The 14,175-nt window shown below is 34.7% G+C and overlaps 5 protein-coding genes across 10 annotated transcripts; 2 read left to right on the forward strand and 3 right to left on the reverse strand.

Moving 5' to 3' along the window:
• Nucleotides 1-189: 189 nt before the first annotated feature.
• Nucleotides 190-2,351, reverse strand: Tcs6 (Threonyl-carbamoyl synthesis 6). 4 transcript variants are annotated; one of them, XM_067348441.1, is made up of 5 exons: nucleotides 2,269-2,351; nucleotides 1,454-1,579; nucleotides 1,362-1,389; nucleotides 812-894; nucleotides 190-336 (listed from the first exon to the last, which is right to left on the reverse strand). In XM_067348441.1, exons 1-4 carry the CDS (start codon nucleotides 2,298-2,300, stop codon nucleotides 835-837), a joined length of 246 nt encoding a protein of 81 aa, XP_067204542.1. In that variant the 5' UTR covers nucleotides 2,301-2,351; the 3' UTR covers nucleotides 190-336; nucleotides 812-834. The 4 variants fall into 4 exon arrangements, with proteins under 4 accessions (XP_067204542.1, XP_012217064.1, XP_067204541.1 ...); XM_012361641.2 differs by lacking the exons at nucleotides 190-336; nucleotides 812-894; nucleotides 2,269-2,351 and adding exons at nucleotides 1,686-1,841; nucleotides 1,934-1,951 and having other exon boundaries at nucleotides 1,097-1,389; XM_067348440.1 differs by lacking the exons at nucleotides 190-336; nucleotides 812-894 and having other exon boundaries at nucleotides 1,102-1,389; nucleotides 1,454-1,555; nucleotides 2,269-2,315.
• A 10-nt stretch (nucleotides 2,352-2,361) lies between these two features.
• Nucleotides 2,362-6,050, forward strand: MFS16 (major facilitator superfamily transporter 16). Of its 2 annotated transcripts, XM_012361630.2 has the most exons (10): nucleotides 2,362-2,504; nucleotides 2,586-3,054; nucleotides 3,231-3,309; nucleotides 3,387-3,522; nucleotides 3,591-3,956; nucleotides 4,281-4,325; nucleotides 4,645-4,846; nucleotides 4,926-5,074; nucleotides 5,375-5,677; nucleotides 5,773-6,050. In XM_012361630.2, exons 2-10 carry the CDS (start codon nucleotides 2,778-2,780, stop codon nucleotides 5,839-5,841), a joined length of 1,626 nt encoding a protein of 541 aa, XP_012217053.1. In that variant the 5' UTR covers nucleotides 2,362-2,504; nucleotides 2,586-2,777; the 3' UTR covers nucleotides 5,842-6,050. The 2 variants fall into 2 exon arrangements, with proteins under 2 accessions (XP_012217053.1, XP_012217054.1); XM_012361631.2 differs by lacking the exons at nucleotides 2,362-2,504; nucleotides 4,281-4,325 and having other exon boundaries at nucleotides 2,601-3,054.
• Nucleotides 6,051-6,249: 199 nt separating this feature from the next.
• Nucleotides 6,250-7,167, reverse strand: pen-2 (presenilin enhancer). Its single transcript, XM_012361637.2, has 3 exons — nucleotides 7,025-7,167; nucleotides 6,553-6,657; nucleotides 6,250-6,470 (listed from the first exon to the last, which is right to left on the reverse strand). Exons 1-3 carry the CDS (start codon nucleotides 7,083-7,085, stop codon nucleotides 6,331-6,333), a joined length of 306 nt encoding a protein of 101 aa, XP_012217060.1. The 5' UTR covers nucleotides 7,086-7,167; the 3' UTR covers nucleotides 6,250-6,330.
• A 165-nt stretch (nucleotides 7,168-7,332) lies between these two features.
• On the forward strand, nucleotides 7,333-10,834 carry LOC105668932 (transcription factor YY2). Of its 2 annotated transcripts, none has more exons than XM_012361633.2 (3): nucleotides 7,333-7,963; nucleotides 9,336-9,930; nucleotides 10,190-10,834. In XM_012361633.2, the coding sequence occupies exons 1-3, from the start codon at nucleotides 7,333-7,335 to the stop codon at nucleotides 10,299-10,301; spliced, it is 1,338 nt and encodes a 445-aa protein (XP_012217056.1). In that variant the 3' UTR covers nucleotides 10,302-10,834. The 2 variants fall into 2 exon arrangements, with proteins under 2 accessions (XP_012217056.1, XP_012217057.1); XM_012361634.2 differs by having other exon boundaries at nucleotides 9,378-9,930.
• Nucleotides 10,835-12,144: 1,310 nt separating this feature from the next.
• Nucleotides 12,145-13,951, reverse strand: LOC105668925 (splicing factor U2af 38 kDa subunit-like). Its single transcript, XM_012361622.2, has 5 exons — nucleotides 13,597-13,951; nucleotides 13,431-13,518; nucleotides 13,201-13,267; nucleotides 12,792-13,080; nucleotides 12,145-12,705 (listed from the first exon to the last, which is right to left on the reverse strand). Exons 1-5 carry the CDS (start codon nucleotides 13,638-13,640, stop codon nucleotides 12,465-12,467), a joined length of 729 nt encoding a protein of 242 aa, XP_012217045.1. The 5' UTR covers nucleotides 13,641-13,951; the 3' UTR covers nucleotides 12,145-12,464.
• Nucleotides 13,952-14,175: the final 224 nt, after the last annotated feature.

Below are 14,175 nucleotides of genomic sequence, written 5' to 3' on the forward strand. Positions count from 1 at the left end.
TTCAAAGCTATAGAATATCTCGTTTTTGCTCATTTTATCTTTTAACAATTGTCGTAAGTCCACGATTTCGCAAGAATGATTCTTATTGTTAGTATCAAGACTGTACATGGAAGGATCATCTTGATTATCATCTCTATCAGTTTCACTTCTCTCGTACGTGTCCTCGAAAATGAAATTTCTCATTATAGGTTAGTGACAATCATAAATGTTTATTCTTTCATTCCTCAATCCATACTAATAGGTCGTTATCAAATTATGTAATATATGGCGTGTAGATATCTTGTACAGTGACGTATCTATGGTGTAGAACTGCAATCAATGACTTGTACATTATACCTATAGAAAAAAATGTCTATTAAAATGTTCGAATCAGCATCCAATTGATCATTATGCATTTTATTAATAATAAATTATAACGTAATATAAATAAAATATGTAGCATATACTTAAAATCATAAGTTTATTTTTTTGAAAATGATTTAAGTCCAGTTTTTAAATATTTTGAATTTCAATAATCTATAAGTAAATATTTTGAATTATATTTCAATAATTTTTAAATATTTTAAATTTCAATAAACTAAATATAAATACTATTACAGAATATATTTATTATATAATAATGTATATTCTTTAAACTTCAAAAAAAAAATTCAGAAAAAAAGTTTAAGGACATATTCTTATGCCACTCAAATAATTATTCTGTTATCCAGCATTTTATTTTTGCAGTATTATATTGTCACATTTTTTAAATACATATTTTCCAAATGCAATATTGTTTCCAAATTATACAACAAAAATAAATTGTAATTACCAACACTCATGAGTTTTCTTTCTTCAAATATAATTTTCTGCAAACTTCCATAATGGGTATATCAGACACAGCTGGTATTCCACCTGGAATAGTTTCAGTTTTTTGTAGTGCGTATTTATCGGTGATAGTACGAATATCATCAATATCTGGAGTTAACAGCATGTTGATAGCTGGATAAATCAGGAATGCAAATGTAGCTAAAGCAGTCAACGCCCAAATGGGAATTGCTACTGCCCAATACTTTGAAGGCCAGTATGTCAAACCTAGATAATCGTGCAGCACTTCATCTGGCACTATTGCCCATATTACATACAATAGAAAAAGTATATTTGAGCCTATGTACATGGCATATCCATACACGGCTCTGGGTCCGTAAGGAGCAGGAGTATGCTCCATGATGTGTGTATATTTTACATGTATATTTGGCAAAATATAATTAATTAAAAAAGCATTTATAATAATTAAATGAGGATGCAGGTGGACCAAATCTTTGAATAGTTTCTATGACTAGTGACAGATTTTCAAAGAAAGATGTAAGTGCTACACGTACTTTCCTTATTTCTGTTCCACTGAATGACCTGCAAAAGAAATGATAAATGTTAGTAAAAGCAATATATACAAAAATGTCAATATTACACTTACACTTCTAATATATTTTTGTTTAATGTAATCTTTTTTGTAGCTCCACTTCTAGGTTCCTTGTCAACTCGAAGTACTTGATATACAACTTCCGCTTCCCTAACGCTTGGAAAAGGCACAGAGATATCTCTGTATAATTAATGTTAAGGTTTATAATCAAAATAAACAATCAAAAACAAAATAAACGATAGAAAATTTTATCATTGTATAAAGATTATTTGAAGAATAAGGATACACTTTAAGGTTATTCATGGCATTCTATGATGATATTAACCGTCAAAGTTGAAAATTTACACATTCAATCTGTAGGTTATGTACATGAACACAACAACGTAAATATACTATGATAATTGATATTAAACCCAAAAATAATAGAACTCACTCGGTACATCTATAAATAATAAGAAATTTAAGCAATTACAGAAAAATAAAATTTATTTAATATATTAAAATTTATTTAAAAAAATTTGTTAAGAAATTAACCTAAAACTGACTACAAGATTACTACATTAACTCGTGTAACATGATCAATATATTTACCTAATAAATAATAAAAGAATTCAAAAAACTATGACGTGAAATTGACGCGTTTGGAAAAGTTGCAGTTAGAATACAGTATCGATATTACAATCGACTTTATATATTCGTGAGTGCGCGTGTAGGCGTTGCTGACGTCGCAGTTGTCATTTTGTAGTGGTGTAGTAAACATTCCATTTTGAAATTAAATAAAAAAGAGAAAAATGTACAGAATGTATTTATCGAATTTTATCCATCTCCAAAATTTCGTATGACTAAGTGAGTAAAATGTGAAAGCTTACTGTTTTGTCTTCCCACGAAGCTTTCCTTTCATCTTTGTTCTAGGTTATGACTCACAGCTGCGTTTATCGTGTCTCTTCATCTGGCTCCAATTACCTTTTTGTAATTTGTCAACGTATGAACGAATAGTTTTGTGTGAAGCATTGTAGATGCCAGATCGACAGAGTACTCTACATAGTTGCAAATAATTTATCAAGGAAGATTTTTTTAGATACATCTATTCGTTTAGTTGATTACTGTAATTGAGATCTTAATTATTTATTTAACTTTATCTGTATATTCTATTGGAGGTGCAAGTCATAAGTCAAATACTTTGCAGACCGAATCTTGCTTGCACAAAGTATATTTATGCACTCATTGTAACCAAAGAGTACAATACAGAGTACAGTGCTTTGTTATTTACATCAGAGATTTAACACAGTTAAACATGTTTAACATGTAACGTTAACATATGGTGCATTGTTGAATATTATTGAATATTCAGAGTATTGAAAAAAAAACAACATTAGATATGAATGGACAAACAAAAGATTTGCCATGGGGTCTCCAGGGTTTGAGATGCATGTGCAATGGTTGCTGCGAAGATCGTCGTGTCAATTGGATGGCATTGCATCAGGGTGGAATCTTAGTACTTACTTATCTAGGATATACCTGTTATCACTTGACTCGAAAGCCAATATCCGTAGTGAAAAATGTTCTCCACGTCAATTGCAGCAACTTGGTGCCACCTCCAAATATTTTAGTAAATGACAGCAACCGGGATACTTGGTGCGATTGGGCACCATTTGGTAAGAAAACAGTAGACACAACATTACAAAAAAATAAATATATCTTAATAATTACTAATAATATTAATAATTTCATTCTTAATAATTATAATAATTCAGAATTTATCAATATATATATATATCTTTTTATACTGCTATTTATATTGAAATATATAAATAATTGATATATTGTACAGATGAATTAGATGCTGGAGCATTACTCGGTATGCTGGACTCGGCATTTCTCTTTGCATACGCGCTGGCTATGTTTCTCAGGTAAATACTTTGAAATGAGCTCATCATTTGCCACAATATAGGAATATTTCAGCAAAAAAATTTCTTTGTTCATTTAGCGGCTTTATAGCAGAGAGAGTAAACCTGCGCTACTTTCTTTCACTCGGTATGCTTGCATCAGGCATATCGTGCTATTTATTTGGAATCGCTAGACCGTATAACATTCATAATATATGGTACTTCGTTTTCGTGCAGGTAAATATTGATATGCGTATAAAAAAAAAACTGATGCATATTTCTTCACGTTTTTTTCTTGTATATAGATAATGGGCGGAATCTTCCAAACTTCCGGTTGGCCAGGTGTAGTTACAGTTGTGGGAAATTGGTTCGGAAGGGGCAAACGCGGCTTGATTTTCGGAATCTGGAATTCTCACACATCTTTAGGAAATATATTAGGCAGCCTAATTGCGGCCGCGTACGTCGAGTCCGATTGGGGCTTGAGCTTTATGGTACCCGGAGCAATAATGGGATTGATAGGATTTATTATCTTCTTGTTCCTTGTACCGAATCCTATCGACATAGGATACAGTCCACCAAGTTCTCTCGGATATCGGAAGATTGATGCGACGAATAGTTCAGATGATGACGTGGCTGATGTAGATTACGATTCTCGTAGTATTGGCGAAGATGTAAGTTATTCATAGTTATATTATCTATACTTCTCTGTTCAGGAAATACAAGCACATATCATGGTTACCTAATTTTGTTTGGTAATGTGTAATTATAGTATAACATTGTTTATTAGTTAACACGCATAGCACGCATTATGCATTACATTTATAAGCATGTTTTCTATTTTAAATGTTCCTCTAAAATTGTACATATCCCTTTATTTTAATGTCACTAGATTTGTACGTTTGGTAACGCAAGCATCAGGATAAATCGTCTAATTATTTTTAGTAGCATTATAGTTTGCACTTCCTGTAATAAATAATCATCTGTGCTGTATCTAGCGTGTCATCTATCGCTGTGTCTACCGTGAACAACTTACTGCTGACGTAAGTGCATGCCATTCTATTCAGTTAACACTTGCAAGTAATACTGCACTCTCTTGCAGACACATTTTACGTTGACATTAACATAAAATAACACATTTTTTTTTTAAATGAAAGACTGCAAGGGTAATGCGTATATTATTTCACGTATATTAATTTTTGAAATTGTGTCTCTCTTATATGTTTTATTAATTTTTTAATTGTATAAAAATATGCATTAAACAGTGGTGCGTAGCATATAAAATTTATCATATAACTTGTATCCTTTAAAATATGTATAAATTGTTAAAGACACGATGCATATAATTTGTACATTTAAAAGGAATTGGCCAATGAGCGGTCTGAAACCAGTCCAATGTTGTCAGGACATCGGCGCATCCACAACGTACATCAAAATAATGCAATCGGTTTCATAGGTGCTCTGAAAATACCGGGTGTCATCGAGTATTCTTTATCACTGTTCTTCGCGAAACTTGTTAGCTATACATTCCTCTACTGGTTACCATTGTACATTAAAGCCTCAAGTTGGTATTTGCACAAATATTCATTTCTTCATTGGCAAATATGTAATTTTGTCTTAATCTTATGAAATTTTTTTTGCAGCTACATATAGTGCGACTATAAGCGCACAACTATCGACTCTGTTCGATGTCGGTGGCATAATAGGTGCCATAGCAGCTGGTGTCCTCTCCGATTACAGTGGCATGAGCGCGTTGACGTGTGTCGTAATGTTTGGACTTGCATTTCCCGCGGTAAATACTTCACTTCTTTATGGAAATTGCGTGAAATTATAGCACAAGTATCTTGAAAAACTTTCATAAAAAAACAAAATTCAAAGAATTTTTATCGCATTTAGATTTTTAACAATTGCGAAATAAATTAATAAAATAATTATTCATGAAAACACAGAATTAATAGCTACTCACATAATTCACACAAATCTTAGTGTTTCATTGGACGCTTCGTGATGCTGATTTCACGCAACAATAACTTGTAGTACGAATACAAGTGTAGAATTGATTTCTTAACATGCGCTATATTTTTTTTTGCAGTTATTCGTATATGATTATGTTGGTAACGTCAGTCTGGGCGTCAACATAGTATTGTTACTGATAGCGGGTTTACTGGTGAATGGTCCTTATGCTTTAATAACAACTGCTGTGTCAGCCGAATTGGGGACTCATCCTAGCTTAGGAGACAATTCAAAAGCCTTAGCTACAGTGACCGCTATAATCGATGGAACCGGCAGTATCGGTGCTGCAGTTGGTCCACTGTTAGCAGGTCTAGTATATGCATGGGCCGGATGGCACAATGTGTTTTACATGCTTATGTGTGCGGACTTATTCGCCCTATTGGTGAGTCTATTTAATCCTTATGCTTGTATGAAAACGATCATTTTATAGATTATATATATATATATATATAAACTGTTTTTTTTTTATCGTTGCAGCTTCTGTCCAGATTAGTTTACAAAGACTTAAGATCGTACGTGCAAAGACGAAGAGTTATACAAATTTAAACTCTGAAATAATGTTATTGTTAGATATGGAAATATCCGTATGAATTTTAAGCTTAAATGTTTGGATCTGCGTATTTATAATCTCGATCGTATTTCCTTAAAAGTGCACAAAAAGTTGCACAGCATTTCCGATCGAATTTAAAAGTGGTATATAATGATATACAAAACATTTAAAGAGTATGGAAATAAATAGTATATTTTTTACAGTATTTTATCATAATTGTTATACATATATTTAAATGATAGCTTTAAACAGAGAAAAACTGATAGCATTGATTCAGATACTTTTTGAGATCAATATATTACAATTATTACGTGTACTGTAAAAAATGTTATTTCTTTTTATTTTAAGCTGAATATGAAATTGCCAATTTTTATAAGACAATTATAATTATATCACAACCCAAATATATAAAATAATTTAATATACACTTTTTGTAATAACTTAATACATATCAAGGGGACATTAAAATATTAATATTAAAATTATCAAGGAATACCAGTGGGTATTATGTAACTGATAGTATCTGCAAAATCACCCCACGCAACTCTTTGCGTTTGATAGGTAATTATCCAAGCCAGCATAACAACTGCCCAAATTATTGCTCCCCAAATTGAGAAACGAACATCTGAAAGATATACGAATTTACAAAAAACTTGAAACTCACCTGAAATTAAAGTAATAATAATTTAATACTAATTAACACTAACATTTCTGAATTTCTTGCTGTTCCTCATAAGGCGGAACAAGAACAGCTTCCTCAAAGAACCAATATCCATTTACAAACCACATGAATGGCAGCAACGCAAAACCAGCTGCAACAAAAAAAATATCAATGAGTCGTGCAAACAATGGATTTATTTCTTTAGTTGTACGTGCTATGTTACTCATTACACATTTAAAATAAAGCATATTCAGAATTTGAAAAGACAAAAAAAAATAGAAATAAAAAATATTGTAAGTATATGTAAAAAATGCAGTAAAAAAAAAAACAAATTTAACGACATAAAAGCTAAATATTAATGTCACTAAATCACACATTGTTCATACAATTTCACAAATATATATCAAACTTATATTAATTCCAAACTTCACTAAATTTCAAAGTAAATAAATATATTGAACGTTATAATATTATCATGTTACAATATTATAATATAATACTGAAGATCCGATACATACCACGAAAATACCATCTGCAAAGATATAATTTTTGCTCGCCCGACAATCTTGACAGATCCATTGTGGTGATGGCTATTGAGTGTCTTCTAACCTAAGTTCCTGCAAGTCGCGTTCTTCGACGGCTCAGTGGCACTTTATTTTCCTCTCTCCTCCGATAAATTAGATCCAGATAACTCTTAACACATTAACATTGAGCAACGAATCGTTGATCATGCTCTTAAACAGCGCTTACAAAAACTAAACTCAATGTAAAAGAAAAAAGTGAGGAATGATAATTCCACCTTTCTGCATTGTGTCGTGCTCCCAAGATGGCGCCGCAGTCCGCCCAGTCGGCGCTAGGGGGTGTCACGTGGCCAGGGTCACGTGGGGCCACGGGACGCCTTGCGAGCCTCCGCGGAATTCCGCGAGTCGCCCGATTGCCAGGCAAAGAGCAGCCATTTTGGTACGTTAACATGGCGTCGCCGCCGCAGATTAATATGGCGTCCTCGGACATTATAACCGAAGTGGAGATACAACCGGACATTCAGGAGGTCGAAATAGAGACGATACCGGTGGAGATACCGTGCGAGACCGTGGAGACGACGATCGAGGGCGAGGACGCGCAGCCTATGATAGCGCTGCAGCCACTGCCGGAGCCGGGCCGCGAGGAAATCATACTACAGACACAGGAAGAGATCGTAGGTGCGGATCCGTTGAACGTGTACGATCAAATCCCAGTGCCGGAGGCCGACATTTATGTCGAGTCCAGTCCCGGACCGTCGCGTAAGGCCACCAAGAAGGCACGCAAGAGCGGCGGCACACGATTCCGTGCGTCTGACCACATCTTCACCGAGATGGCCCCCGAGACCAAGGCGAGAAAGTGGGAGCAGAAGCAGGTGCAGATTAAGACGCTCGAGGGCGAGTTCTCGGTAACCATGTGGGCGTCCGGAACGGACGACGGTGAGTACGAACGGCGTGTTGCGTTCGAGATCCTGTCATTTTAGTCGGCCCTGTTTCCTTTCATTATACCTCCTGTACGGGCATCTCTCCGCACGTTCCTTCCTTCGTCGTGTATCCACGCACACGGGCGGGTACGCACTTCCGGTGCGACGTTCAGATCGATACTACGTCGTTCTTCGCGCGCGCGATTGTTCCGCGGAAAATTGTCCGTCGAGCCGTGAATCGTTCGCGTGCCTACCGGCTTGACAGGCCGTGTTGTTTGTTTTGATCGTGTGAACGCCATTATGCTCGCCACGGGGGCAGCCATATTTTGAAAATGGCCTCTTTTACGCGGCGATTTGGCCGCCTCTCGGGCAGAGCAATGGCGGTACACGCGCGATGGACGAGTGTGCGATGCTGCCGCCGTCCTCGGACGTCGGACACAATGCTCGTGTCCGACGTCTCGTCGACGGACGTCGTCGTCGGAAATGCATCGCCATATATATTTCTCCGTTTTTAAGAGAAAGCTTCGTTGGAAAAAATGCCATGAATTTCGACAGTTCGAGTTGCACGAATACAAAAGATATCCAGCCAAAGCACAGAAGCAACGCTTCGACTTCTGACGTCATGAGAAGATCCGTGCTGCCTCGCGAGCGATGTATACCGGGTGTCCTAAATTCAAGCACACGTAGATGATGACACAACTTGAATGATTCATTTCATTAATATTTAATGAGTCTACTTCCTGTTTTCGTCATTGTAATTTTTCGTTTATTTTTAGATGAAATTCTGAAATAAATTTTGATATTTATCAAATAACTTGGTAGGAAAAGATTCTGGGATCGCGATAATGTAACAGGTATCCTGTTTAGCTTGATATACATTATCTTACCTCATCTCACCTCGTCTTTTTTCTCCCTCTTTTGCTTTTTATCTCCTTTTCATCTTACCTCGACTCATCTTGTATCGTCTTTATACTTGGAAGAATACTAGAATAAGAATGCATTTTTTAAAACTTGTGCAATTTAACATAAAAACATTTAAATATATATATTCTATAATTTTCATTTTAATAATGTTTCGATCTTTGATAAAAATAACGAAATAATTAAAATACTGGAAAATGCACGAATAATTGTAATTTTACCAGAAATCCAGCTTATTGCAAATTTAGTCTTGATAAAAAATAGTATATTATATGCACAAATAGATTCTAAATTTTGCATATAATTTTTCTTCGACGTTGCTGTGAAATTTATACCGCTTCTCGTAGCCGAACAATTTGTGTAATTATCGAAACATTAAATCGATAGTCGCATGGACAATCTGTCAAAAAATTGAAAGATTACCACAGCTTTCGTTTCGGACAGTTTTCTGTTTGTTGCTGTTAAAGGTAGCGTCCTATTAGCGCCTGACCTGGCTGTGGATGTTCCAGATGAGGGCTCGAATCCCGAGCCTGATCCGGATTATACGGAGTACATGGGGGGCAAGACCAGCGCCAAATTTAATTCGGGAAGCTCGGTGTCAGACGGGATGCCAGGCTTGGATCTCTCGGATCCGAAACAGCTGGCAGAGTTCGCACGACCCGGCCACAAGTTGAAGGTGCGCAAACCGCCCGTGTTAGATGGTGCGGAGCGGACGATCGCCTGTCCACACAAAGGATGTACGAAGATGTTTCGAGACAACAGCGCAATGCGCAAGCATCTGCATACGCACGGACCCCGAGTACACGTCTGCGCGGAGTGCGGCAAGGCTTTTGTTGAAAGCTCGAAACTGAAGCGGCACCAGCTTGTACACACAGGAGAGAAACCGTTCCAGTGTACGTTTGAGGGATGCGGCAAGAGGTTCAGTTTGGACTTCAATCTACGCACTCACGTAAGAATCCACACCGGTGATCGGCCATATGTCTGCCCGTTCGACGGATGTAGCAAAAAGTTCGCACAATCGACGAACCTCAAGTCGCACATATTGACTCACGCAAAAGCCAAGTAAGTTTCTGTTCCGTCGTTGCATGAAATTTGACATGAATGAGACTTGTAAGAACATTTAAGACTTCAAATCATTCTAATCGAAAAGAAATCACAGCAATTACAGCAAAGAATTTAAATAATTATCTCGCATGTAATTTCTCACTTCTCTGTAATATATAAAAGAATTTTTAAGTAATTTAAAAGAACACAATAGTAGAATGAAAAAAGTTAGGAATCTTGTTATATGATGGAATCTCACCTTCTCGTATAATTCCAGGTCGCGGAATGCAATGAGACAAGTACAACAAATTCAACTTCAACAGCCTCAGTTTGTCCAGGTTGAAGTTGCAGATGTGGACAATCAACAGTTCATTGTCTACGCTGATTAGCCCCCCTACATTGATCTCGTGCATTCTTCGCTGCTGAACATTATTACTGAAGTATCGTAATCATTAATTATTAATCTAAACAGTGTAAATATTTTCACGGCGCGTACAAGCGATGTCATTACAGGTGACACAGGCGGTTAATAGCTGTCTTTTAAGAGGATTAATGCAAGTGTTGTTTAAGCGAATAATACCTCTGTGCTTAGATGCGAATAATTTGATAAATATCTGGAGCACTATATTACCGCAAAATGAGAGGGCAAATAAAGTTAAGTTACACTACTTAAAAAGGAAAAAAAGAAAAAAAAAGTAAAAATATTATGTACCTTTCTAAGCTAGACTGTGTCGCGCACTGCTCAATCTCTTGTTCTTTACACAAGCGAAATCGAGTGCGCTGGCATAACACACATACACATATACACACACACTCGACTGTATATATATATATAAATATATATAAGTACAATTAAAATATTGTATACAGTATATTTTGGAGAAATTCAGAGAATGAGAATAAACCACAAAGATGCATCTTTTTCCGTCGGACTCAATTGTTCCATTTTAGTGATACTTGCGACTTTTACACTGTATAATATTAAAACTTGTTGATAATTATCAAAAATGAAGAGAGAGAAAATGCGTGTGTAACGTGTATTACAACAAGATCCGTAAATATCACGCTATCTTTATTGAATAATAAGTATTCTTTAATATTTTTGTGATCCAACAGAAAAGATGTAACGTGATAAAAAAAGAAATGACTCGAGAAAAGAGAAATATGAGCAGTAATGTGAAGTATACTGCATCCCGTGATATTTGCGAAACATTGTGATGTATGCATGCGCATCGATGAATTTAACGATTTCAATCACTTCAACGATACTTGAAATTTCAAGTAACAAGCAATATAGATAATGAGTAGCTTTAATATCGATTAGGATAGCGATTAATGCGTGCATCTCTCATTATATCATTGATCATAATTATTCGCATATCATAATTTTATATGTATGTAGCACGCGCATACTTAGGATCCCATGTGAACTAATTCACATTTCGTTAATTAGATCAACTTTGGACAATTTATTTAAATCTTGTATAAAGTATATATTCTTTCATAAAAAAGGAGAAAAATTTTATTTTGCAGTTATACATGTGATTCTTTTAACTGTACTTGTCTATTAATAATATTCTCTTGTACTAATGCAGTGTTTCTTTGTAAAAGAAAATTGATTTTCTAAATTATTTAGAGTTTTTATATAAACGTTGAAAATATGATGCTTTGATAGCCCTTTTTCGTTAATAAACCTTTATCTGTATTTATTTGATCCTTTTGGCATTTTTATCGTTATCGTCAGGCTTTGTCGTTCACATATATACAATTTGAGTTGCCTTAATATATATATACTCTATATATACTATATAGATATATACTATATCTTGTTATATCATGTGGCCTATATATTTAGTTCATAAACATTCATAAAAAAACTAAAGTAAATCTAATTTTTATAAGTGTAATTTAAACTTAGATAAAAAATTTGTATAATTTAACGCGACACTATTACTGCCTACTGTTCAGAAGAAGATAATCCAGTAATGATGTATGCAATTAAGTTTTTTATCGGAGATTATTCAACGTAATTTTCAGAATGCATATGTCAATTTCTTATTAGATCTATAAAAATATATTTGTGCGTTGTTTGTCGCGATATGTTTAAATTTGATAGTTTATGTGAATTTATATCTTTTTACACTTATATCTTGTTCCTATCATTATCGCACAAAAAAGTCTTAATCTTATACTTATCTCGGAGCTTGATAAATTATTAACAAAAAACTCAACTTTCCATGGTATTAAAATTACTTCTTTCTTTATATGCAATACATTTTACTAAATTTTCTGGTTTTTTATTAACATTTACAAGTATCCAGTAATATCTAATACTACAAACGCATATTTCTCTCATGTGAAAAGTAATTGTAATTAATAGCCAATATTGAAGAATATTAATTCCAGCATTTGTTACGTGTATAAATATATTCAATAATATATATTCAATAATATATATTAATAAGACAAATGTTGTGCAGCATATAAGCAGACGACCAGTCTCTTCGTTAAACCAGAATTTCAGAATGTTCAGACACATTTGCACTCTAAAATTAATATCTTCCAGAACGGCCATCTCTACCTTTGTCATCTCTCTTTCGGCGATCCTTAGACCTCGATCGTCTGTCGCGCGATCGCGATCTGCGCTTGCGGTCTCCTCTGCCACGTGATCGAGAGCGCGATCTAGATCGTCCTCCTCTGCCGCTCTTCTTGCGGCTGTACAAATAGCGACGTAGTTCACGTGAGATCGGTTTCAAATGCATAAAATTGCAAAATCCAGATCGCGTGCATTCTCTGAAAAAGAAGAAAAAGAAACATAATGTACAGTTTTAATCTTTATTGTAAAAATTTATATTTATAAATAATCTATATTTTTATACCCCATTTCATATTGGCGACAGCAAGCTTCTCGAAAGTCCGTTACTGGCGAAAGTTCGGCATACACAGGTCTACCACCAAACCAACGGTTGTTCAAATCATTTACAGCTCTTTCCGCATCTTCCTCCCTTCGAAACTTTATATAAACATTGCCCACTAAATGATCACCGAGATTGTCGCATACATTCATCTCTTCAATCTCTCCATATTTATCTTCACATTCTACAAAGACATCTTCAAAGAAATTATCATAATGTTCCTGCATTTCTTCATCTGATACGTTTGCGACCACTGAAAGAAAAGCAAATAATTTAACAATTAGTAAATAAATTATGATTGACTCTTAAAACTTTAAACTCTCAATAGCCATTCTTATATTGATTAAAGTATATAGAATTATGGTCAACTTACAATGAGAGCCATCCGCACTCTTGGCAGAATTCTGAGGATTCACATACAAATTTTGAAGCAGACATGTCTGTAAAATATTAATTTATTTATTAAAAAATACTGGATATTTAAAGAATATTAATCGCTGTTAAATTCAATTTTATTGTTTCCTTATCTCTTCATAATAAATCTAATTAAGAAAGAAGTGAGGTTAGAGAATAAAATCATGTTATGTTGAATGATTTACATACCTGACTAAACGTGGGTTTATTGTGAATACGCGAACACCGATCACCGTGGCGGCATGCACCGATTTTGAAGTAAAAGGAACAATTTACCCTAAAAAAAAAGAATAGGTTAGTAAAGCTTCCTTTCGTTTTAAACTAAACTTCTAATTTAGCGAAACAATTTCCTTACTTGTCTTTCTCGGTTCCGAAAATAGATGCTAAATACTCCGCCATGACTTACACCAATGTGCTGAATTTTTAATTGATAAGATAATTTACTCCAAAATAACAATAATTGTCGGAACTCACGCACAACTATACGCAGTAAGTGCCATGGACGCCAGATTTGAGACGCAAGTAGTAAGCAGCATGAGGGAGGGAATATTGCACACATGCGCAAGCCACATACATGCGAGCTCCGTGCTTCGAACACTAGAAAAGAACAGTATTATTTCTGTCTCCTTTCTTATCGAATCCATATATTATCCAAATTATAATTTTTGGATAAAAATTATTTAGACATTTCCTCTCTTATGCTGGTTGCTGCTTGCTGCTTGCGTCACTGATAAGTGCAAAAATGATGACGCGAAAAGAGACAAAGAGAGCATCTGGTTAGCTGTCTTTTTTAGTTATATAAAAGAAAGACAACCACAGTACTATTGAAATAAGTATACAAATAAACATAAAATAAGTGAAATAAGTATACAAATAAACATAAAAATACAAATAAACATATCACAAATGTTATCAAAGAAAAAAGTGGTTGTTT

Source organism: Linepithema humile, chromosome 1 (genome assembly GCF_040581485.1).
Source record: "Linepithema humile isolate Giens D197 chromosome 1, Lhum_UNIL_v1.0, whole genome shotgun sequence".
Lineage (NCBI taxonomy): Eukaryota > Metazoa > Arthropoda > Insecta > Hymenoptera > Formicidae > Linepithema > Linepithema humile.